At 46.3% G+C, this 26,788-nt stretch overlaps 2 protein-coding genes across 2 annotated transcripts in view; both read right to left on the bottom strand.

The window, feature by feature from the left end:
- LOC136629093 (zinc finger protein 850-like) overlaps positions 1 to 26,788 on the bottom strand; it is a 585,720-nt gene that overhangs the window by 430,740 nt on the left and 128,192 nt on the right. The window lies entirely within an intron of this gene.
- LOC136629117 (zinc finger protein 665-like) overlaps positions 19,642 to 26,788 on the bottom strand; it is a 32,725-nt gene continuing 25,578 nt past the window's right edge. Inside the window, exons 10-11 of the mRNA XM_066605252.1 lie at positions 26,673 to 26,775; positions 19,642 to 22,435 (exon numbers count right to left, since the gene is read on the bottom strand). Coding sequence (XP_066461349.1) covers positions 20,685 to 22,435; positions 26,673 to 26,775 — 1,854 coding nt within the window. The 3' untranslated portion in view covers positions 19,642 to 20,684. The remainder of the gene's footprint in view (positions 22,436 to 26,672; positions 26,776 to 26,788) is intronic.

Genomic DNA, 26,788 nt, shown 5'->3' on the forward strand with positions numbered 1-26,788 from the left:
CTGTATGTGTGTAATGCACACGCTCCTGTACTGTATGTGTATTGTGGATGTAGCAGAGCTGTATGTGTGTAATGTACACGCTCCTGTACTGTATGTGTGTTGTGGATGTAGCAGAGCTGTATGTGTGTAATGTACATGCTCCTGTACTGTATGTGTATTGTGGATGTAGCAGAGCTGTATGTGTGTAATGTACACGCTCCTGTACTGTATATGTATTGTGGATGTAGCAGAGCTATATGTGTGTAATGTACACGCTCCTGTACTGTATGTGTATTGTGGATGTAGCAGAGCTGTATGTGCGTAATGTACACGCTCCTGTACTGTATGTGTATTGTGGATGTAGCACAGCTGTATGTGTGTAATGTACACGCTCCTGTACTGTATGTGTATTGTGGATGTAGCAGAGCTGTATGTGTGTAATGTACACGCTCCTGTACTGTATGTGTATTGTGGATGTAGCAGAGCTGTATGTGTGTAATGTACACGCTCCTGTACTGTATGTGTATTGTGGATGTAGCAGAGCTGTATGTGTGTAATGTACACGCTCCTGTACTGTATGTGTACTGTGGATGTAGCAGAGCTGTATGTGTGTAATGTACACGCTCCTGTACTGTATGTGTATTGTGGATGTAGCAGAGCTGTATGTGTGTAATGTACACGCTCCTGTACTGTATGTGTATTGTGGGTGTAGTAGAGCTGTATGTGTGTAATGTACACGCTCCTGTACTGTATGTGTATTGTGGATGTAGCAGAGCTGTATGTGTGTAATGTACATGCTCCTGTACTGTATGTGTATTGTGGATGTAGCAGAGCTGTATGTGTGTAATGTACATGCTCCTGTACTGTATGTGTATTGTGGATGTAGCAGAGCTGTATGTGTTGTGAGATGGTGACCGGCAAAGTGCTGGAGGGCAGATATATTTCGCCTAGGATGCTCTCCTATGCGGCTTTAGGGAGCACTTGGGCAGATATGTGCCTTCGAGCAGCCTGGGGTCGGTGGAGGAAGCCGGCAGTCGGGCGTCAGTAACATTAAGTGATTGACACGTTGTAGTATGTAAGTGGCTCCAAGTCGCATTATCCGGCTTTTCCTGGAGTGGTCAAAGTGAAGGGTGGGATGGCCGCTCCCACATACCAGGTGAGCCTGGTACCAGGCCTTATAAAGCCTGGGCCTGCAGGTAATGGAGGAGAAGAGCTGAGACCTCTGCAGGTCTGAGAGCCTGGCTGGCGGTGCGCAGGAACCGTTTGTTTACAAGTGTGTAGACCGGGACGATCCATGTCTAGTCAGTGCTCAGACGAGCAGGGGTTACTTTATGTTGGCCTGATGTTAAGGCCTGTTTTTGCTTTGTTTGCACTGAAATAAACCCAGGCGAAACCTGGACTAAAGACGTGTGTGTCACTGTCTCTAACTGCTTATGCCCAGGTTGCTACCGATCCTAAATGCTTATCCTCACATATGGTGTTTGGATGCGGGCAGCGGTCTTAAAGAGACATACACAAATTAATGGACATTTTGCTGCAGCAGCTGGAGAACTGTTGCTAAGGGCAACTGCCCAAGAGAGATTGATTGGAGAGTGCTGTAACCCCCATGTCCTGGGTGAAAGCTGCAACGGCGCAGCAACGAGACACGGCCAAGATGGAAGAACTGATAAAGCAGCTGGTGCAAATGAACGTGCAGCAGCAACAAGTGACGGCGACCCACCAAAAGGTCCATGAGGAGGCCATGAGAGCTCAGGCCGAGACTAATGCTCTCCTGGCGGAAGCCAATCATTAAGCCTTGCAGGAGCAACAGCGGGTTAACCAGCAGCTGCAAGAACAAGTCCTGGCAGTGGTGCAAAGTGTGCAGAGGTCATCTGGTTCGCTCCCCACCACCCGTACCGCGGTACAGGCGGCCCTACAAAAGATGACGGCCACCGATGACATTGAGGTCTATCCCGCTGTCTATGAGAGAGTGGCCGAAAGGGAGAAATTACCGGCGCCTCAGTGGGCTGAGGTAGTAGCGCCTTTCCTGATGGGAGAACCCCAAAAGACCATTTTTGACCTCAGTGAGCAGGATGCCAAGGACTATAATAAGCTCAAAGGTGAGATCCTGGCACGCTTGGGCATGGACACCCATGTGCGGGCCCGACGTGTACACACCTGGACTTTTGCGGATAACCTGCCAGCTCGCTCCCAGATGTACGACCTGTTCCACCTGGTGAGAAAATGGCTGCAACCGGAGGAGTCAACCCTGGCAGAGTTCGTACAGAAAGTGGTTCTGGACAAGTTTATCTGCTCGTTGCCCCCCGCAATTCAGCGCTGGGTGGGACAAGGGGGTCCCCAGGACATGGACCAACTCGTGAGCCTCGTCGAGAAGTATAAAGCCACGGAGGACTTTTTGCAAGGCGTGCCTCCTGGACGCTCCAACCGCGGGAACAGCAAGCCGACTGGAGCACCTGGTAAGACTGTTCCGTATGTAAGGGGTGTCAAAAGTGTCCCAAAGGTAGGCGGCTCAGAGGGGGATCATTTGGGGCAGAGGACGAGCCCCAAATGGACAGTTGGGTCCCCGGTAGAACCCCAAGGAGACCGGGCCCCCATATGGTGTTGGCGCTGCCATGAGCCGGGGCATATTGCTGCCAACTGTCCCCTCACTGTGGAGCCAATGGACTGTGACTCTGCCCGGTGGAGGTCGCTGTTCACATGGCCAGTATGCTCTGCAGAGACTATGTCAGAGATTGATCGACCCTTATGTCACATAAAGGTGAACAACTTTGCGGTGACAGCTCTACTGGACTCAGGGAGCTTGGTTACGCTGGTGCACTCCCGCTTGGTCGACCCCCCCCCCCCCCCCCACAACCGTCACCGGCCGTCGCATGGGCGTTGTATGTGTGCATGGGGACACCAAGGAGTATCCTATTGCCCCGGTGAGACGAGACTCCGTGTGGACTTGCCACTCATGAGGTGGGCGTCGTAAAGTCCTTAATGCACACCGTGATCCTCAGGAGAGACTTTCCCCTATTTTGGGACTTGTGGCGAAACCGAGGGTCATCTGCAAATAAGGTTTATGATGATGCCAATATGAATAATGTGTGCCCCGAACCGTTTGAACCTGATGATACGGTTCCGGCAGTAGGGGTGACCCAAGAGAATGGGGGTAATTTTCCCTTAAAGGGGTTGTCTCACGAAATCAAGTGGGGGTATACACTTCTGTATGGCCATATTAATGCGCTTGCGCAGTCCGTTCTTCTCCTTTCAGCACGAGCCGCTTCAGTGTGCTCCCCGCTACAGCTCTTCTGCGCATGCGCAGACGAGCTGTCACTGCTCGGGAGCGCGCTGGGGCGGCCATTCTGTACCATCCTCTGTTAGAGGAAGGTGCAGAGCTGCCGAGCTGTCCGGAGAAGCCGCCGAAGCCGCCCAGCTGTCCCGCCGTCCTGGTAAGTGATGGGCCGGGGGGGGGGCTGCCGCTGCGCCGGGGGCGGGCTGCGCCGGGGGGGGCTGCCGCTGCGCCGGGGGGGGCTGCCGCTGTGATGGGGGGGCTGTCGCGATGGGGGGCTGCCGCTGTGCCGGGGGGGCTGTCGCTGCGATGGGGGGGGCTGTCGCTGCGATGGGGGGGCTGCCGCTGCGATGGGGGGGCGTCGCTGCGATGGGGGGGCTGTCGCTGTGCTGGGGGGGGCTGCCGCTGCGATGGGGGGGCTGCCGCTGCGATGGGGGGGCTGCCGCTGCGATGGGGGGGCTGCCGCTGCGACGGGGGGGCTGCCGCTGTGACGGGGGGGGCTGCCGCTGCGATGGGGGGGCTGCCGCTGTGCCGGGGCGGGGCTGTCGCTGTGCCGGGGGGGGGGGCTGTCGCTGCGATGGGGGGGCTGCCGCTGTGCCGGGGGGGGGGCTGCGCCGGTTACCTGCTGCCTGGCGGTGGGTGACTGGTCGGCCGTGTTCACTCCAGGGGTCCGGTCGGCGGCTGCCGGGCGTCTGGTTGTCAGGGAGACACAGCTGGTAGCGTCTCGGGAGCGCGCACGTCGGGCTGCAGCAAGGGATGGGAAAAGAGCCGGCGGCCATCTTCGGGAAACTTTTATAAGTTGCTGAAACGCTGGAGCGGTAAGTACAAACCAGCTAGAAATGTCATTTACAGGGGGGCTTTGTAATGTGTGCTTAATTAGGGGGACTGGGCAAAAAAAAAAATTCACTGCTTCCTCGAGACATCTCCTTTAATGGTACTGGCAGGTGAGACGGAGGTGCAGGACGAAGTGGTTGCCATGCCTGACTTGGAGGTCTCACTTGCCAATTTCGGAACTGAGCAGCTCCGAGACCCCACCTTAGTAAAAGCCAGGGAAAATGTTAGTGATAAATGGGGAGCCTCAATTCCCAGGGGCTGATGTAGTGTTCCCACACCGGGCAGTCAATCAAGAATTGTTGTATCAGGTTGACAAGGTCCGTGGAGAGGTTGTGGAACAGCTGGTGGTACCTCAGCCTTATCGTGGGATGGTCTTAGACCTGGCACACAAGCATGTGCTAGGAGGTCATCTCGGGAGCGAAAAAACGAGGGAACGCGTTCTTCAGCGGTTTTTCGGGCCCGGGGTACATGGGGATGTAAAATATTACTGCGAGTCATGCCCGGAGTGCCAAATAACAGCTCCTATTCCCCATTACTGGAGTCCCTTAATGCCCTTGCCCATTATAGAGGTGCCGTTTGAGCGGATCGCTATGGACCTAGTCTGACCCTTGGTAAAGTCTGCCCGGGGTCACCAACATATATTAGTGGTTGTAGACTATGCCACCTGTTCCCCCGAAGCCGTTCCTTTGCGCAATACTTCATCAAAGGGTATTGCAAAGGAACTACTTCACATGTTAATGTTCTCAATCCCTGAAGTCCCACAATCCTCCACTGGGTTCTCTCCCTTTGAATTAGTTTATGGTAGACATCCCCGGGGGCTCCTTGGTGTAGCCAAGGAGACCTGGGAGCATGAGTCCGCACCCTACAGGAGTGTTATTGAACACATCTCCCTCATGCAAGATCGGATTGCGGTGGTCATGCCCATTGTTAAAGAACATTTACAGCAGGCTCAAGAAGCCCAAAGCCGGGTATATAACAGGTCCGCCAAGGCGAGAAGCTTCAACCCTGGGGATCGGGTACTAGTGTTGGTGCTCACCCTAGAAAGTAAATTCCTAGCAAACCGCGTCTTAGCTATAAGCTGCTGACACAGCGGAAGGATAGAGGGGGATTGGGGATGCCAGACCTACGCCTATACTATAGAGCCGCAATATGCAAAGTCGTATTAGATCTAATGCGAAAGGACCCCACGGAACACTGGGTGGAGCTAGAACGAACAACCACCACAAAACAAATACAGGGGTTATTCTGGCTAAAGGGGGGGGGGGGTTGGGTAGACGGGGAATTAAGGTATCCCCATTAATGAACACAATACTGAAAATATGGGATGGCTTCGCAGGGAGAAGTGGTTTGGTGAGGAAACCAGGGCCATGGACACCCCTGAAAGGGAACCCAGACTTCCCACAGGGAGATGCCAGACTACCACTACTGGAGGGTCTGAGGTTACAATGCCGTAGGGTGCGTGACATTGTGGACAAAAATGGAATTCTGCAGCTGGACGCGCTCAGGGGAGAGGGGGGGCCGTGGACGGGTGCGTGGTTCCAGTATCATCAGATTGCTCATTACATAAAAACCTTGGGGCCGACAGCCAAACTAACATTACCATCAACGCCCTTTGAGGACCTATGTGAAGCACCTCAGAAAAAGAAGGGCAAGATATCCACAGTCTACGGCATCCTGGTCGCTGAGGGAGGTCGGGACGCTGGGGATGGATACAGGAAATCATGGGAGAAGGAGCTGGGGCGAGCCGTGCCAGAAGAGGACTGGGCTAAAGCTCACTGTTTGACACATAAGATGACAGTGTCAGGGAACCACCAAGAACTTAACTACAAATTACTCACACGGTGGTATCGTACCCCGGCACGACTAGCCAGATTTTATCCAGGAGTATCTGACCTGTGCTGGAGATGTTTGACGGAAATAGGAACACTCACCCACATCTGGTGGTCCTGCCCACAGCTTACACCATTTTGGAAGGCGATTGAGGAGCTACACAATGCTCTGAGGAGGGGGTCACTAGCCTTCACCCCAGAGATCGCTCTTCTATCCATTCTACCGGGGTCAATAGGGGTAAATAAAAAAAGAATTCTACGATTTTTCCTCCTGGCAGCTGGGGTCACAATCCCTCGTCTCTGGAGATCTTAGACTCCACCGTCCAGATTGAACTGGGTAACTGCCCTAGATGAGATAAACCATTTGGAGGAGTTAAGAGCAGAAGATGACACTAATTACGCAGTCTACCACGTAACATGGGAACCATGGTTGACATTTCGCAAATCAACAGATTTCGATGGATGGCTCTCGAGGGGTGAATTACCCACTCTGTGATAAATCACTGGAATAGTGAATACACTGAGGCATGAGACGCAACGAGGCTCTTTCTACCTTTCTACCTCTCTACTCTCTCACTTTTCTAATTTCTCTCTTCTCTCCTACCTTCTTCCCCTCCCAGAACCCCTTCCCCACACTCTTCTCTCTGCTCCCCCACTCATCCCGTTTAGACATATTAATATGTTTATCAAGTTTTCCGGAACCGGCAGACAACACGTCCAGGGATATACCCTGGGCGAGGTAGTCATCGGTTTTAGACTATAAGCTTTGGTAACCCGCGTTACTGTTGGGTTTTCATAGCATAAGAAATAAGAAGCAACATCAGAAGCCAATAACACCTCACAAAGAGGGTAATATAGAATTTAATACGAGTTATTCATTATATAATACAGTATAAGACCAGAAGAGCAGTTTATGTTTATGTTAGTTCAAGCTGATACACTATATGCGATGAAGACACAAGAAGAACAGAACGAGTCTGATTTGAACTGACTTTATTGTAAGATGTATATTACGAAAAACTTTCAATAAAATACTTTTAAACAATAAATTCCTAGCAAAATGGCAAGGGCCCTATGAAATAATCGAGAAAGTCGGAGAGGTAAACTATAAGGTGTACCAGCCGGGTAAGCGGAAGCCAGAACAGTTGTACCATGTAAACCTAATTAAGCCATGGAAGGACAGAGAAGCCCTGACTACAGTGAGCACCCCCCGTGTTGGGGTCCCAGAGGTGTGTGTATCAGGGTCCCTGTCCAAATCCCAACAGCAAGAGTCTAGGAAGTTTATACGACGTAATTCAGATGTGTTCTCCGATATACCAGGGCGTACTGGTGTCATAAAACACGACATTATAACTGAGCCAGGGGTAAAGGTTCAGTTGAAACCGTACAGGCTTCCAGAAGCCCGCAGACGAGCCATCTCGGAGGAGGTCAAGAAAATGCTAGTCCTTGGAGTAATTGAGGAGTCGAAAAGCGAATGGTCCAGCCCTATTGTGCTACTACTAAAACCTGATGGCTCTCTGCGCTTCTGTAACGACTTCCGGAAGCTAAATGACGTGTCAAAATTTGACGCATACCCGATGCCGAGAGTGGACGAGTTAATTGAGAGACTGGGTCATGCCAGATACTTTTCCACTCTCGACCTTACTAAAGGCTACTGGCAGGTTCCCCTTACAGAGAGCGTGAAAGAAAAGACTGCGTTTGACACACCAGTAGGGTTGTTTCAGTACATCTGCCTACCCTTCGGTTTGCATGGAGCTCCAGCAACCTTCCAAAGATTGATGGATGTCATACTCAAACCCCATCGTCAGTATGCGTCAGTGTATTTAGATGATATCATCATCTTTAGTGAAGACTGGGACAGCCATCTACCTAAGGTACAGGCAGTACTGAACTCCCTTAGAAAAGCAGGGCTCACAGCAAACCCAAAGAAGTGCGCCTTGGGTCTCGAAGAAGCACGATACCTGGGGTATATAATGGGTAGGGGTATTATAAAACCCCAGGTCAATAAAGTTGAAGCCATTCAGGACTGGCCACAACCCACAACTAAAAAGCAGGTGAGAGCTTTTTTAGGTATTGTAGGGTACTATAGGCGGTTCGTGCAAAACTTTTCTAGCATAGCAGCGCCCCTAACAAACTTGACCAAGAACAGTAAGTCAGTCATGGTCAAGTGGAACCCTGATGCAGAAAAGGCGTTCCAAGAGTTAAAACGGGCCCTCTGTAGACGCCCAGTGTTGGTCACACCTAATTTTAAAAGAGAATTTGTTGTTCAAACAGACGCGTCCGACGTAAGACTGGGAGCAGTCCTGTCCCAAGAAGTAGAGGGAGAGGAACATCCTGTCATTTATCTAAGCAGGAAGCTCACGCCACCCGAGAAAAATTACAGCATTGTTGAACGGGAGTGCCTAGCCATCAAATGGGCCCTTGAATCCCTAAAATACTACCTTCTAGGTCGACACTTCAGGCTGATCACAGACCACTCTCCCTTAACCTGGATGTCACAGGCAAAAGAGAGAAACGCCAGAGTCACTAGGTGGTTCCTGACACTTCAAAACTTCAGTTTCTCTGTTGAACACAGGGCAGGAAAGCTACAGGGCAATATCTTGTCAAGGACGCATTGCATGGCGGCTAAAGGTGTCCGACCCCACAGGCTCGAACAGAGGGGGAGGGTATGTGAGACAGTGACCGGCAAAGGGCTGGAGGGCCGTTACATTTCACCTAGGATGCTCTCCTATGCGGCTTTAGGGAGCACTTGGGCAGATACATGCCACCAAGCAGCCTGGGCTCGGTGGAGGAAGCCGGCAGTATGGTGTCAGTAACATTAAGTGACTGACACGTTGTAGTGTGTAAGTGGCTCCAAGCCACATAATCCGGGCCGGCTTTTCCTGGAGTGGTCAAAGCAAAGGGTGGGATGGCCACTCCCACATACCAGGTGAGGCTGGTACCAGGCCTTATAAAGCCTGGGCCTACAGGTCCTGGAGGAGGAGAGCTGAGACCTTCGCAGATCTGAGAGCCTGGCTGGCGGTGCGCAGGAACCATTTTGTTTACAAGTGTGTAGACCGAGACAATCCATGTCTAGTGAGTGCTCAGATGAGCAGGATTTACTTTATGTTGGCCTGATGTTAAGGCCTGTGTTTTTGCTTTGTTTGCACTGAAATAAACCCAGGCGAAGCCTGGACTAAAGACGTGTGTGTCACTGTCTCTGACTGCTTATGCCCAGGTTGCTACGGATCCTAAACGCTAATCCTCACAGTGTGTAATGTACATGCTCCTGTACTGTATGTATATGGTAGATGTAGCAGAGCTGTATGTGTGTAATGTACATGCTCCATATAAATTGTATGGCAAAGAATGCAGGAAGTCTGATTAGTAAAGTGGGTGCACTTCAATTGATAAAGTATGATGAAAATTACGATACAGTTGGAATAACAGAAACATGGCTTGATGATAAGTGCGATTGGGCAGTGAATTTACAGGGTTACAATCTCTTCAGAAGAGACCGTGGGAACCAGAAAGGAGGAGGGGTATGTCTGTACGTTAAATCCTACTTAATGCTGAGGATACAAGAAGATGTAGGTGTAGGAGATGAACACATGGAATCTCTGTGGGTAGAAATACAGGGAGGGAAAAATAACAAAATCCTGATAGGAGTTTTCTATAGGCCACCAAAAATAGCAGAAGAAACTGAAAACTTATTAAGACAAATAGAAGAGGTGTCAAACCGCAATGAAGTAATTAGAATGGGCGACATTTTTATTATCCGGATATAATATGGGAAGATAACCTGCAAATCTTATAAGGGCGATAAGTTCTTGAGAGCAATTAAAGATAACTACCTTACCCAACTTGTGCAGGAGCCAACTAGAGAGAGGGCCACTCTGACATTATTATTAACAAACCAAACACAATGACAGGGGTGCAGGTGAGGGACACTTGGGAAATAGTGACCACAATATAAATTTCCAGCTGTCAGTCAATAGCAAGCCTTCTGAAGGAGTAAATAAACTAAACTTTAGTAAAGCAAAATTTGATCAGCTTAGAACTACTATCGGTAACATTAATTGGGACAACGTCCTCAAAAATAACAGTACAGACGACAAATGGGAGAAGTTTAAAAACATCTTAATTACTTCATGCGAGCAGTTCATACCCTTAAAAATAAAAGAACTACAAGTAGAAGGAAATGTGGCTCGACAAGACAGTAAGGGAGTCAATAAGAAAAAAAAAAAGTATTAAAGAAGGCAGTGAAGAAGCGCTAAAAACACACAGGGGAAAAACATATGTAGGGAAAAGATCAAAACTGGAGTTGCACTAAAAGCACTGGCCCCTTAATAAATAAGGCATGAGAAACCATAGAAGACAATGGGGGGAAGGCAAATTTATTAAATAGTTTCTCAATTGTATTCACAAATGAAAAAGAAATGGCACATGAGATGCAGGGGGATAAAACGAACCCCAAGCTAAATATCACCTACCTAACGTAAGAGGAAGTGTGGTTCCAGATGGAATACACCCAAGGGTTCTAAGGGAACTAAGTGACATGATAGATAGACCGCTATTTCTTATATTTAGGGACACTATTGAGACTGGTGTTGTACCACAGGATTGGCGTATTGCCAATGTGGTTCTGATATACAAAAAGGGTTCAAGAAGAGAGCCTGGTAACTACAGGCCAGTAATTCTAACTTCAACAATTGGAAAAATATTTGAGGGGTGTCTGAGAGATGATATCCTAGAATACCTCAAGGAAAACAATGGTATAACTCCAAATCAGCATGGGGTCCGGAGAGGTCGATCATGTCATACCAATTTGGTCAGCTTCTACAATGAAGTTCTAGGCTGGACCTGGGAGAGTCTATGGATCTCATATATCTGGACTTCTCTAAAGCATTTGACACTGTGCCGCATAATAGGCTGATATATAAAATGAGACAGCTCGGACTGAGTGAAAACGTGTGTATCTGGGTAAAGAATTGGCTCAGAGATAGAAAGCAGAGGGTGGTAATAAATGGTTCATACTATGATTGGGCCACCGTCGCTAGCGGGGTGCCACAGGGTTCAGTATTAGGCCCCATTCTGTTTAATATATTTATCAATGACCTGACAGAGGGGCTGCACAGCAAAATATCAATATTTGCAGATGGCACAAAATTATACAATATAATCGATGCAACGGAGGACAAGGTACGGCTACAAACGGACCTAGATAAGCTGGGGGCTTGGGCAGAAAAATGGCAAATGAAGTTCAATGTTGATAAATGTAAGGTTATGCACATGGGCAGGAGAAACGGATGTCACCAATATACACTAAATGGGGTACTGCTGGGGAAACGTGAGATGGAAAAAGACCTGGGGGTACTAGTGGATTGTAGATTAAAGTGGAGTAACCAATGCCAGTCAGCTGCTGCAAAAGGTAATAAAGTCTTGGGGTGCATTAAAAGAGGTATAGGGACGAGGACATTATCCTCCCACTATATAAGGCACTTGTCAGGCCTCACATGGAATACTGTTTACAGTTCTGGTCACCGGTGCTCAGGAAAGATCTTACAGTGCTGGAGGGGGTTCAAAGAAGGGCAACTAAACTAATACATGGAATGACGGGACTGGAATACCCAGAGAGACTATCAAAATTGGGAATATTCACCCTGGAAAAAAGACGGCTAAGGGTCGATCAAATAACTATTTATAAACACATTAGGGAACAATACAAGGATCTCTCCCAGGATCTGTTTATACCCAGGACTGCAACGGTAAAAAGAGGGAATCCGCTACGACTAGAGGAAAGAAGGTCTCATCACCAACAAAGAAGGGTGTTCTTTACTGTAAAAGGAGTTAGACTGTGGAACTCTCTGCTTGAGGACTTGGTGATGGCAAAATCAACAAAGGAGTTTAAGGGGGGAGTAGATGCCTTTTTTAAAGTGCTATTAACCCCTTGAGTGGCGGGTTTCTTACCCCCCCTGTTGTGCCCACCAGGGCAGGTTTTTTAAATGGTCTAATCCTTGAATTTTAGTTGCGTTCCAAGAGCCATAACTTTTTCATTTTTCCATTGACACGGCCATATGAGGGCTTGTTTTTTGCGGGACAAGTTGTACTTTTTGATGGCATCCTTTTTGGGTGTATATAATGTATTGCATAACTTTTGTAAAAACATTTGGGGGGAAAAAAAGAAATTCTGCCATTTGTTTTTTGGATTTTATTTTTACGGTGTTCAGCATGCAGAATAAATAATGTGATAACATTATTATGAGTCACATGATTCCGGCGATACCAAGTTTATACAGTTTTTATGTTTCGCAATTTTTGTACATTTGAAGCATTTTTAAAAATTTTTTTAAAGGTTTGATTTTGCGTCGCCAGTCACATTCCATTTTCCCATTGCCAGAGCTCTAGAAGGCTGTGTTTTTTCCAGGATGAACTCCAGTCTTCATTTATCTATTCTTTTTTTTGGAGCATCTAAAATTTTGATCGCTTTTTATTCCATTTTTTCTAGTAGCAAGATTAACAAAATCTGTAATTCTGGCATGTTTTTTTATTTTTATTTTTCACTGCATTCTCTGAACAGTATAAATAATGTATTAAAGTAATTCTACAGGCCGGTACCATTACACCAATACCAAATTATAATAGTTATTTTTCTTTTTCATGACTTTTTCACACCAAAGTAATAAAAGTTTAAATCACCCTCCTTTTGCCATATCTATAATAAAAAAATCTAAATCCTGAAAGAAAAATACACATTTGGTATCGCCGCGTCTGTAAATGTCCGATCTATCAAAGTAGGTGAACGTAGTGTAAAAAAAAGAACACCACAAATGCACTTTTTCAGTCACCCTGTTTCCCAGAAAAAATGCAATAAAAATCGAACAAAAATTCGTATGTATTCTGGATTGGTACCAACATAAACTACAGGACGTCCCGCAAAAAATGAGCCCTGCTCAACTATGTCGACAGAAAAATAAAAAAGTTATTGCCCACAGAAAATGCAGAAGAAAATATTTTTAAAAATTAAATGTCCTTGAAAAAAAGTACTACAGCAAAAAAAAACTATACATGTTTGGTATTGTAGTAATCACACTGACCCATAGAATAAAGTTATCAGGTCATTTTTGTTGCAGTTTGTGCGCCGTAGAAACAAGACACACTAACAGATGGTGGAATGTCATTTTGTTTTCATTTTACTCCACTTAAAATTTTGTAAAAGTTTTTCAGTACATTATATGGTACATTAAATAGCACCATTGAAAAATACAACTCGTCACGCAAAAAACAAGCCCTCATACAGCGACGTCACTGGATAAATAAAGGAGTTATGATTTGTTAAACGGGGGGGGGGAAGGAAAAGAAATGGGGAAAAAAGAAAAAAAGGGGCCATGTCATTAAGGGGTTAAATAAATTATTAACTTCCTTCTCTGGGTCATTACGATGCAGGGGTTACCACATGTGTGATTTTATTTTTAATTTTTTACAAAGTAAAGGGAGACAAGTGTTTTTGTTGTTTTTTTTCTTTTTTTTTTTATAATTTTTTTTAACTTTTGTTTTTTTATTTTTGTCCCTTTAGGGACAAAATCAGGACCCCCTGATCACATTCCAGGGGTCTGATGGTGACAGCCTTTTACATGCTGCAGTGACAGCCCTTTACATGTTGCAGTCACATAGACTGCAGCATGTAAAGGGTTAACACAGCAGAGATCAGAGGTTTTCGCTGATCTCTGCTGTAAGAGCTGGTGCCTGGCTGTCCTCTGACAGCCAAGCACCAGCTCTCCCTGCCACAGAGACCATCGGCTTGCTTCTGACAAGCCGATGGTCTCTATGGCAACCTGTAAACAAAGCAGTACTTAGAGGCAGGAGATTGCCGGCATATCGGCAATATCTTCTGCCTGTTTTTCCAAGTCCTTGCTTTGTTCTCTCTGGGTCTGTTCAGGCAGAGCACAATGTCACAGCTTGTAGACATTAAACAGCGGGGTTGTTGATCCAGGTCTTGGAGTTAGGCAGGAACTTTCAAACGATGACGTCTATGCAGCAGTGTGGTGCTGCGGTCCCTAGTGGAGAGGTGGCTGGGTAGGTCGAGTCTACAAGCCGTGTCTCCCCACCCCACAGCTACTATGAAATGTTATGGTGGGCATCCAAACCTATACAAAGTTAAGAGAGACAGGTAGGAGTGGCAAGAAATGGAGGGAGAATGAGTATATATGTGAATGGGAATGGAGGAAGAGGTTGTTGGTAGCGACGCCTAGAGGGACGAGCTGTTGAAATGAGGAGAGGATAGATGGAACATCTGGGGCCCTGGGTTGGGTGCCCGGGAGGGTATTGTACCCTTCCGAGGATGTAGTTGGTTGGTCTCAGTGTCAAGCTCAATTGGCAGTTCTTGTGTACAATCTTGAGCTGGAGATCAGATGCAGGCTTTTCCGGCTGGTCGCTAGGGGAGATGTCTGTGAGTTATAAATTCGCCGAGTCGTTCCCTTGGGGGGGTTTTATCCAGAGTTCGGTGAGGTGTCCTACGCGTATATGTCCTTGCGGGTCTCATGGGATGTGTTCCCTTGGTGGGTGAGCCCTGTCATCTTTATTTGGCCATCTGCGGTTGGAGTTCACTACTTGCCATTGGCCCCTAGGGGGGGTGGGTGTCGGGGTGCTTGTTTTCTGCCATTCTGGCAGCGAAACCATCGGGAGTTTCAAAGCTGTAAGGAACTTGGGTAAGTCCCCTAGGGATCTGAATATGACTGTCTCTTTCCCGGAACCAGCCACCAGCTGGAATGGGTATCCCCATCTGTACTGGATTTCTTTTTCTTTTAGGATTATTAATAAGGGCCTCAGTGCCTGGCGTTTTGAAGTGTTCTTCTGGAAAGGTCCAGTAGTATCAGTAGGTTTCTGTCCCGGAACTTCATTGGGTCCCTGGATCTGATCTGGCATAGGATCTCCTCTTTCTCTTTATAGAAGTGGATCCTACACACCACATCTCTTGGCCTTTCGGGGTCTATTGATCTGGGGCCCAGAGCTCTATGTATTCTATCGATCTCGATCGGGTCATTCGGGGTTCTGTTCAGGAGGTCACCGAAGCATTTATATTTGTTTTCAACTTCCTCACTTAATCCCCGTATCCTCAAATTGTTTCATCTGTGGCGATTCTCTATATCGTCCAAGTGGGTTGCGAGTTCAGCGATTTGATTAGCGTGTTCATATAGGATATCATGGTGTTCGTTTATTTGATGGAACACTTGTTCTTGTGTCTTCTGTTTCAATGAGTCGTTGCCCCATCTGTTGGATTTCCTTTTGCAGGGACTCTAGAGCAGATTTTTGAGATGAGGCGAACTGAGCAAAGAGGTTATCCAGGTCCCCCTTAGTAGGTATGGATCTAAGGTGTTCTTTCCAGTTCCAGCTATCTGAGTCAGTCTCGGTTAGTCGTGTCCGGTTTCTGGAGTTGCCCTGAGGGTGACTCCTGTTCATAGGGCGTTTCTCTGACCTAAGTATGTCTTGCTGAGTTTGGGTTACGGGTGCAAGGGTGGGCTGCCCTGCGCTTTTGTTGTTGCCCCCTGACCGGGGTGTTGGCACATATGGTGACTCTCTGTTTCCCGCCCCTTTCCTCATAGGCGTCGGGGCGATGGGGGTCTCTCTGTGAGGGAGCCCTCCAATCGGGGTCTCGGGGGTCTTTGGGTTGCTCTCTTCATCTGTCTCCCTGGGACCTGGGTGAGGGTCCGGGGGAGGCTGCCCACTCTTCATCACTATCATATGGGAGGTCTTGGAGCGGGCAGGGCTGCTTCAGGACCTCTGCGTACCCCCTCCGCTGTGTATTGGGGCCCTTGTTTATTAATGGTGAGAGCCCACTCTCGGTGGGTAGTGGGCTGGCATGATTTCCCTCCCCTGTACCTGTGAGGTTTCCTTGTGCCACTCGGGTGTTGGCGCCCCTCCCCGCGGTTCCCCTTGTTGTGGCGTCTCGATCTTCCCCCACTTCCGGTTCGAGGGTTGGGGAAGATGGCGGCTGGGCCCAAACTTCCGGTGCGGCCTCTCCTCTCCGTGGCTCCGGCGCCGCTGCTTCCACGGCTGCTGGCGATGGCGGAGGTCTCTTGCATTGCATCGGGAGAGAGCTGGAGCCTACTATTGGCCCGAAGTGGATGCCTTCTGAGGGTTCGGAGTGTCTGCGCGGTCGCGTGCTCTCCTCCAGCGCCATCTTGTTTGATCGGTCTGCAGGTGGTGATGGGCTGGTACGGGACGGTCTGCTGCGGGCCACGGTCGGTAGGTTGTCGCTCTGGTCCGAGTCCCCTTACTCCTCTGGCCGGCGCCTTCTCCCTCTTCTCTCGCCTGGTTGCTCCCCTGGAGGCCGTTTCCCGCCTTCTCCTTCCTGCATGGGGCGGTCACCGGCGGCTGTAATATAGCTGTCTAGGGGGCCTAAATCTTCCTTTCTGCTCCTGGAAAAGCTGGTCCCTCTCCTATTCTTGCCCATGGCTGCGTTTGGGCTGGGTTTTTAAGGGTCTGGATGCCTTTTTAGATGGGTTTAGCCAAGCGGAGGACGGAGCTCAGGCAGAGCGCGACTTAGCTCTTCATAGTCCAGGCCACGCCCCCTAGTTCATTAAAATTTAAAATAAGTACTCACAGACACATCTGACAGTAGAAATGATATGATATTTCTCACCTATTTTCATGAGAACAATGATGGGAATTAAGTGGACTGATAATTCCGTCCACCTCAACAATTTATATATATTTTGTGATACAATCGGCGTATATCGATGTTACTACTTGTTTCACCGTGAAGAATTGTACAGTTGTATTGGGTGTCGCTGCACGTAGTTGGAGATCAGGCAAGTGATCAACCTAGTACCTTCCTGAGGCCAGAAGGTAGGTTTCACTTTTAATCACTTTGGAAAGATTTTGATGACACTGCAATCTTGGTCCTGCTCTGACGCGTTTCACGCCTAACAGGAGCTCCTCAGGGAGCCAATATACCTCTATGTCTAATTTGTGGATGAATCGATGACACCACAGTTATCTCTGTTTGTCACGACCCCATGTAACCCACATCACTATAAGGTGGTAAAGGATGTCGGCATGAAAAGCAGATATAGCATTACTGTATACATCTCACAGCTTCTGTGTTAGATAACGTCATATATCACCAACCTATGTGATTCATTAGGAGCCCATCTATATATATCTCATCTCTGCTCCATTCACTATAAGCTCATTGATCGTTCTAGTTGCCCCTACTGCTGCAGGCAACTGATTCTCCCATCTGTCACTATGCTCCCTTCTGCAGTTCCTTTAATACGATCACTACAGCTGCCAAGTCCACAAGTTCCCCACTTTATTATTTCTTGATTCCCAATCTAGTATGAGAACATAGATTTCATCTACTCCCACTGTACTCCAACTTAGTATTGAGATTTATATATATATATATATATATATATATATCACTTCCTAAAGATAATTTGTTGATAGTTAGCCCAGAAGTTAAAGTAACAATGAGAGAAATAGATGAAAGTTTAATGAGGAAATAGGAGCGACAGAGCAACAGCCTTGGTGGTACGCTACTGGTATCAATGAGCTAGTTCACAGACACTCTCTTATATAGGAGTATTCATGCCCCATGGGGGGAGGGGTCAGTTACACCAATCAGCACACATAGACTCCAAAGTGGACCACCCTTAGGTCCGTGGCTTAAGAATTATCACTACGGTAACTAGAGGAAGCCATCCTGAGCACCTCTAAGATGTCACCATAATCATTGATCCAGTTACATCAGGATCATCTGTATTCCTGATCCCATTCTGCTATAGTTGCACACTAATCATGTCTTACCATACACAAGGAAAATCACATCCCTATCCTATAACGCGCTGCATTTAGGTGGTGCCAATAATGCGCGTCATCAGGTGATGCTCAATGCGTTCTACGGCTGAAGCGCAGCGTACACTGAGCTTGAGCGCATCAGAATGTCCTTGCATGCGCACTCATATCCTCTAGACTGGGATGATCGGGACCCATGCCGTATAATGCACTTCACTCTCCCCACGCATACGCAGATATAGAATCTTCGCTCAGCACTAACAGTGCATGGTGTATATTAGTTATAAAACACTATGCCAGCGTAGTGTGCTATGGACCTTCATTCTCTGATAAGAGGATGATAGATAAGTCAATATAGTGCATCTTAATAAATTTGTTCAACATCCATGATCTTAGGTGTTTTCACTAAAAGAATTTAGTTTCTTGTTTCATGTGTATTATATTGCTTAATGTTCTGCCAAATCTGAACATGTATATGAAAAGACATTTAAAGATCCTAACCCCTTAGTGTCCAGACCATTGTTTTTACGTCCTGGCCTGCTGGGCTTAATTTCCTGAGGATGTAAAAACATGCGTCCTCTGTGAATGACAGCCCTGCAGGCTCTGGAAGTGACAGCTCCATGCTGCCAGTTACCGGAGGTAGCCGACAGCATGGAGCTGTCATCCCGAAGCACGGGACCCCACTCCCGGTCACGCGATCGCCGGTATCCACTGGACAGTTGTCTATGGACAGTTAAATAAAAATGAAAGGTTAGCTAAGAATACTTACCCACCCACCCCTCCCCCCCCCATCCTCCGCGCTGTCCGTCATCTTTCTAGTCCTCCCTGGACCTGCCACCGGCGTCTGCACATGCGCGCCAGACTCATTACATCACATGCATGCACAGAGGGCCGGGAGGCCCGGGAAATTTAAAAACACCCTGTCTCACGGCTAGTATGGGTAGCTGAGAGCAGGGAGTTGTATGCAGTTCTCGGTCACATGATCGCTGCTATCCAATGGATAACAGCGATTATGTAAAAGTTTAAAAAAGTTTAAAATAGTATTAAAAAAAAGGGAGTTTGTTTCATCTCCCCTCATAGATCATATCCAGAACATATATCAACCCCCAGCGAGGCTACAAGCTTAGATTATATAATGATGACAGATGCTTCAGATGCAGGGAACAGGGGGCGGGCCTCCATCACTGTCTGTGGGACTGCGAGCTTCTGGGACAGAGTACACCGCTTCACCATAACTAACCTGACTTCAGCAGCCCCACTGGATCCGATCTCGGCAATCTTTGAGTATATAAACCCAGATAAACAAAGATGTACCCCAGCAAGCCATAAGCTTTCGTTCATGGTAGCCATGGCAGGGGTGAAAACGATCTTACAGACTTGGATTGACGTGAGACCCCCCCCCCCCCTTCAAACTCTTCTTGGAGAAGCTCTCCTTTATTATGCGTATGGACTGGGTGGCCTCTATCCAAAAGGAGATGCAGCTAGAGGGATTTTTTGAGATATGGGAAAGTTTTATTGATATCCTACTGCACAGAGTGAAAAGAGCAATACATGAGTCTTTCAGAATGACTGCATGGTACATGACTCGGTCTATGACTGAAGACCCCCGAATCGGTGGAGTGTAACTGACATGGGAGGGGGGGGGGGGGACACGCTGGGGGCCCATATGCGCCGTTGCACTTATTCGTATACAGGACGGAGAATATGTTTCTGTTCGGAATTCTATACAGGAGGAGAGACGCAGAAGACAAATAAAAAAATAAATTAATGGTGTCAACTTGGTCCATGGTTGGTTGTTGAAATATGTTGGAGGTTTGTTTTTGTTTTCTTTCTTTGTTTTTCTTTGACCCATAATGTGACCCCATGTCCCCCCCCCCCTTTTTTCCCCCTCTTTTCTCTCCTTTCCCTCTCCCCTCTACGAAGTAAGGAGTCAGGAAACGCATATACCAGTATTAATGTTTAAATTCTATTGAAAAGGATAGAGGAAATGTTTTCCTAAGAAGTTAAGAATATACATGTTTCTACACAGATATAGGTTTTGATAAACATGCTTGATATACGGATATATATGTTTTGTAAAAGTATGGAAACCCTGTTTAATGCAAAAAATGTTTAATAAAAACAAGTTGACATAAAAGTTATGTTTTATAGTCCAAACCTGTGAAAAGTTTCTAGATTGGTGTTCTGGGGTAACAGGCCTGTGTGTTATCTCTCCTTCAGACCTGCAAATAAGGAAGATGGAACAGAACCTCTAGAGCGACAGATATTGGATGGCAGTATTCCTTCAAATGAATGAGTCTGTAAAACAATGATTGGGGATGGCACCCCTTCTGGGTGCTTTCCTTGGGGAGAGACAATAACATACCCTGACCCACTCACCCCCCCAGGTGTCTCCACACACCCCCTTGGCTGCTCTCCTTAAGGACACTGCTCTTGACCTCCTTCACACCTTTCCTATTCTCCACTGATGCAAGAACCCCGCTCCGAGGTTCATTACATTCTTGATAGTATCAAAAATGAACATAAACTTATACTTCCATTTTCTTCTGTGCCGTTCGACTTGAAGTTGCACTTCAGTATGATAACTAATCTGTTCCCTGATGTGGCCGGGACTAGAAAAGTGCTTTGCCACAGGTAATTCAGTCTTTCCCTTTCTAATTGCGTGGCGATGAGATCTCATCCTGCTTTTTGCCCTATTTCTCCAAGATAGAAAACCCCCTAACAGGACATTCACTGCACAGGATCAGGTACATAACTTTGAAAAAGGAATATGTGACTACATACCTGTAAATATTCGTTGTACACGGGGATATAAAAGGTGGGTTATCTGGATTCTATCTGTTTCTGGATAGATATTTATAGGTAATTACATATATTTCCTATTCATTACTTACTGCTCTAAATTCCTCCACTTTTCTTGTGTAGAACATGTAACTTTAATTTTTAAATTCTTTTGTACAATTTGACAAAGCAGGTTTAAAAAACGGCTTCTCTCATCTGTGAACTTTTTGATGTCGCAGTAAATGTGATTTGCGAAAAAAACATTTCCCACATTCTGAACAAGGAAACGTCTTCACTCCTGTGTGAATTTTTTGATGTCGCAGTAAATGCGAATTGCAAAAAAAACTTTTCCCACATTGTGAACAAGGAAACGTCATCATTCCTGTGTGAACTTTTTGATGTCGCAGTAAATGCCAGTTGCTAGAAAAACATTTCCCACATTCTGAACAAGGAAATGGCATCTCTCCTGTGTGAATTTTTTGATGTCGCAGTAAATGCGAGGTGCAAGAAAAACATTTCCCACATTGTGAACAAGGAAACGGCAGCTCTCCTCTGTGAGCTTTTTGATGTCGCAGTAAATGCGAGTTACAAGAAAAGCATTTCCCACATTGTGAACAAGGAAACGGCAGCTCTCCTCTGTGAGCTTTTTGATGTCGCAGTAAATGTGATTTCTGATGAAAACATTTCCCACATTCTGCACATGAAAATGGCTTCTCTCCTGTGTGAGTTATCTGATGTTTAACAAGGCTTGATTTCTGATTAAAACATTTTCCACATTCTGCACATGAAAATGGTTTCTCTCCTGTGTGAATTCTCTGATGTTTAACAAGGCCTGATTTCTCAGTAAAACATTTTCCGCATTCTGCACATGAAAATGGATTCTCTCCTGTGTGAATTCTCTGATGCTTAATAAGGCCTGATTTCTCAGTAAAACACTTCTCACATTCTGAACAAGAAAACGGCTTCTCACCTGTGTGAATTCTCTGATGATTAACAAGAATTGATTTGCTAATAAAACATTTCCCACATTGTGAACATGAAAATGGCTTCTCTCCTGTGTGAGTTATCTGATGTTTAACAAGGCTTGATTTCTGATTAAAACATTTTCCACATTCTGCACATGAAAATGGCTTCTCTCCTGTGTGAATTCTCTGATGCTTAATAAGGCCTGATTTCTCAGTAAAACACTTCCCACATTCTGAACATGAAAACAGATTTTTCTGAGTGTGACGTTGTTGATGACTAATAAGTTGTGATTTCACAGTAAAACATTTCCCACATTCTGAACAAGAAAACGGCTTCTCACCTGTGTGAATTCTCTGATGATTAACAAGAATTGATTTGCTAATAAAACATTTCCCACATTCTGAACATGAAAATGGCTTCTCCCCTGTGTGAATTTTCTGATGAGTAACAAGAATTAATTTGCTAATAAAACATTTCCCACATTCTGAACATGAAAATGGCTTCTCCCCTGTGTGAATTCTCTGATGAATAACAAGATTTGATTTGCTAGTAAAACATTTCCCACATTCTGAACATGAAAATGGCTTCTCCCCTGTGTGACTTCTCTGATGTTTAACAAGATTTGATTTCAGTATACAACATTTCCCACATTCTAAACATACAAACGGCTTCTCTCCTGTGTGAATTCTCTGATGGTTAACAAGGAATGATTTCCTTGTAAAACATTTCCCACATTCTGAACATGAAAACGGCTTCTTCGCTTTGTGAGCTCTTTGATGTTCCACCCTTCTAGAACTTTTCTTCTGCTTATCAGTCTGTGATGAATATGAAGATGGGAGCTGTATAGCAGGATCAGATGATGGATCTTTGCTGTGAAGGGGTGAGGAGATATCTGAGACAATGGCAGGTTCTTCATATGTATCTTGAGTGATTCCACAATCCTTTGTTCTACAATCTGCAGATGCTAGATGTCCCACTGAGTTCCTGGTACCAGCATCTGCCAAAAATAAAGTGGATTATTCTTTATAACTTTGAATCTTAATAACTATACTGATATTTTATAACATTTCTATACAAATAACAAGTCATGAAGCAAAATGTAATCATCATCTAAGGGTACTTTTACACAGGCTGACAGTCACTAGAGTAATCATTCAAATGAGCCATTACAGACAACTGTCTGCCCATGTAAACACGGGTCCTGACAGAGCAGGTGAGTGAGAATCGCTCACTTGTTGATGTCGCTTGGGTTGCACCTCACTTAAAAAACAAGCCCTCATCAGTAAAGAAAACATCACCATAAACTGCATATGTGATTTGGAACGTACAAGTAACTAATTCTGGTTTCCATCAAGAACAGGGGAGGTCCTGTGGGATTTGAAAATGGTCATGAAAAGTAATTGGCAGCAGAGACCTCCATAAGCCCCATTTTTCTGTCCCCGGTGGATCTCCAAGCCCAAGCTACAAGAATACTATATTCCATACAGATGGAGTTCAGCCTTTTCTACACCAAAATTAGCTTCTATTTTTTCATAAAGAACTCATATAAAATCTCCCATGAAGCCGGATGTCAGTAACACACGTGTAATGCAAATATAGAACTGCTCATCTATAAAACAGCTTAGTACATACAATAATTCTATATGTTGTCACATCAGACCAGGGCTAGTCCAGGGGTATGGAGGCTTGTGCCACCCTGGCTGAGTCCTCTGCACAGCTTTATGGCCACCTAGTTTGCCTCCCTCTTAAAGGTACAGCAGCTCCTGCCACTACTAGTGCTGGCAGTCTTACTCACGGTACGGTCATGTCCCGCTCTGTGACAGTGACCTCACTCCTCCTTCACTGGCTACAATATTCACTGTAGACTTAGTGACCACGCTGGAGGAAAAAAGCAGGGTAATGCTGTGAGCCTGCGGGACAGCATACACAATGGAGGTTGATGGGGGCCATTGAGGATGATGGGGGCTGTTTGGGGGACAGCAGAGGATGATGGATCTGCTCAAAGATGGACATGAAGGATATGAAATGATAGCTTTTAGTTTTTAAAGTGTGCTCTGGGTCCCATAGTACTCTAGTTACGTCACTGATTGGGGGGCACATGGGTAGGTTACATTACCAACTGGGGCCACTATTAAATAAAGTGAGACCACAATGGGGGGGGGGGGACGACTACTACTTAGTGGGACCGCAGTGGGCATATCATTGGGCGAAACGGGGGCACTGAAAAGTTCACTAGTAGCTGCAGTAGGTTACATTGTAACATAGTATGTTAGGCTGAATGAAGACAATGTCCATCTAGTTCAGCCTGTTTCAACCTTCTTGTTGATCTAGAGGAAGTCCAAAAAAAAACAAAAAACAAGAGGTAGAAGCCAATTAGCCCTTTCGGGAAAAAAATTCCTTCCCGACTCCTTAATGGCAGTCAGACTAGTCCCTGGATCAAACTCTAACAGTTCCTACCTGTCTGTAAGACCTGGATCAACAACCTGTTGGTCACCTAATGTTTATATCCTGTAATATCCTTCCGCTCTCCGTTGATGGGGAGAGTTATTTATGCCAGTGGGGAAGTTTGGAGGACATTCTGAGTTTTGTTCTGGGGCCCCATGGGTACTTTGTACACCCCTGCTTCTACTCGTAGCCTGCTCACGTCATAGTTCCCTGTCATGTTGACAGTTCTGGACAGTAGATCTGCAGTTGGGCTGGGACATATCTGTGAAATGTGCCCTTAATGCGCTCATCTAAAACGGGTCACATAAGGAGAAAATACAGTTTCTGTATACAGCACAGAGATTGGCTCTGGTCCTCTATTTAAGTACTGAGCTTGGGTCTGGTATTGCATCTATGTAAGGAGTTAGCTTATGATGCTGTATTTTTTACATGAACCTGGCTCTCGTACTGCAGCTGAGCACATCATTAAGCTTGATTCTGGTACTGTAATTATGTTATGACCTTAATACTGATGCTGTATTTATGCGGTAAGAAAGACTCTGCTGCTCTATTTATGGATGAAGGTTGGTTCTGGGGCTGTATCTCCTGGTAAATAGATAAAACAAATATGAAAGTACACGTTGTGGCCGGCGACACACAACCAGATCAAAGTCACCGACTGCGGCCAGTGGCCATGCAATTATGCCAGTATTTTGTGTGGCCAACTGGCCGTTTCCATCCTTAGGGTGCGCTTCCACATGGCAGATTTTGGTGCAGGTCCATATCGAAATCTTCATCATAATCCACACTATATGGTGTGGATTTTGACACAGATCTGCAGCGGATTTCACCCTTTCAATTAAAGGAGTGAAGTTTGATGCAGATCCGCATCAAAATACTCACCAGTGGTGCAGACTGAAACATGGAATTTGACGCAAATTTGTTGCCAATTTTCCTTGGCAGAAAACCCACTATGTGTGAACGCACCCTTATGCTGCGACGCTACTCACGGGCCTGTGATATATTCCTGCCCCGAGGATAAAATCTGCCAGCCAACCCCTGATCATTACACAGAGCTGCCAGGAGATATATTGGGCTCCCATATAATGAGATTAATGAGAGCCCCAGGGGACGGGTGGGGGATGGGGTCTGAGTCTTTAGTAGGAGGGGCCAAGCAGAATGGCCAGCGGGAGGCAGAGTAACCGTGATTGACCACTGGGGGGCTCCTTAAAGGGATCCAACCCCCCCTGAGATACAACTCCTACTGCTAGTGTGCTGAGTGCTGGCGATCACTGACTTGGCTCAGGACATATTGATATCTTTATTGACAGGCAGGCAGCAGCCAGCGGTCAGCGGGGGCCTCTGTAACCATTTATCCTGCCCTGATGGCGGTCCGGCCATTAGAATATTCCCGATTCTGAACAAACTCTTTGGAGCCGTTAGAAAACACATCTGTAAGCCGTTACTTTATCTCCAACCCCCTTATAATCGGCTCAGACGTTATATTAGGATGAAACTACTCGGAATCTGTTTCCCAATTGTGCCCATTTATGGCAACTGGAAGAGTATTACGGTGAGATCACACACTGCGGAATTGTATAATCTACAGTACAATGTAAGGGAGTGGGATTCTAAGAAACCGCATTCACTCACAGCTGGGAGATAAGATGTGACACCTGAAATAGGATTTATCTGGTCGGCCATATTCAGATGGCTGAGTGTGAGTTGTGCTGAGAACTCACATTGGACATCACATGGACACATACGGACTGTGTGCTGCCCCATGCTGGCAGGCAATAGACATTACATGTCAGATTCTGGTCCGTGAATCAAACCAGAATAGGACATGCTGTGAACCACATAAAAACATGTTAATGTTAATACCCCAATTGGCTATAAAGAGTATAAGTGCGATCTACGTAATACATGGACAGAAGTCAGATGGGAAATAGTGGCTGTCTGAGTGGGATCTTCATGATGATCAGCACCTCGGTGTCTTCCTGCCAAGTTTCTGGTGAGCGACATCCCTGACACTGATAGCACTAGACTTACATCCTCTAAAGAATCCTCTGTTCTTTGGGTCTATGTCTGCACATTCTGGATTCTGTTATTGGGGTCTTTGCCTCCATCTTCGGTATTGTGTTAGCACACAGCAGCTTGACATCAGTCTAATAAGAATTAATGGTTCCTCAAAACCCTTTTACATGTCCTGATCATCAGGCGCGAACATTTGTACATCTGATCGTCAGGTTATGAAAAAGGGACATCCCTGAGCGGACATACTAGTGACACTCGCTTATCACCTGATCGATGATATTCAGCTTTACATCTCTCCATATTACCGAGGAGATGACCAGCTGGCCTATGTGCATCAGCGGTCAGACTAAAGATCATTCATTTCTATAGCAGCGATTCTTGGTCCGTGTAAAACAAAAAGTAAACCAGCAGTGACTGACCTGCCTACCGATCAGCGCTGGTTACATCAGATCAAGAGTTAGTCAGTGTAAAAGGACCCTTAGTACCGGAGCTGGAAGACCATTTCTCCCTCATCAGTATAGATACCATATTATGAATAGTAGTTCCTGCTCACATAGGTGTGTTTCATGTCCGTGCCGTAAATGCCCATCATGTGTTATCGCCTATAACGGTATCACATGTCATCCATATTTAGTTTGTACTCCGGCTGAATGGGGGAATATACAGCGGAAATGGACAGATCACAGAGCTTATAAATCCACATAACTATCTGCAGCCGCTGACTGAGGATAATGTGTGACTCTCCTTTGCTGTACTTAGTGGTTACTACTCACCTGGGCGGTTACCTGTAGGAATCCCCTCTTTACACTGCTGATCGCCCCTCACATTTGTCTCTGCAGTATTAATATTGGTCAGATCTTCATCCGAATACAAAAGCTGTGAGACAAAT

Source organism: Eleutherodactylus coqui, chromosome 5, assembly GCF_035609145.1.
Source record: "Eleutherodactylus coqui strain aEleCoq1 chromosome 5, aEleCoq1.hap1, whole genome shotgun sequence".
NCBI lineage: Eukaryota > Metazoa > Chordata > Amphibia > Anura > Eleutherodactylidae > Eleutherodactylus > Eleutherodactylus coqui.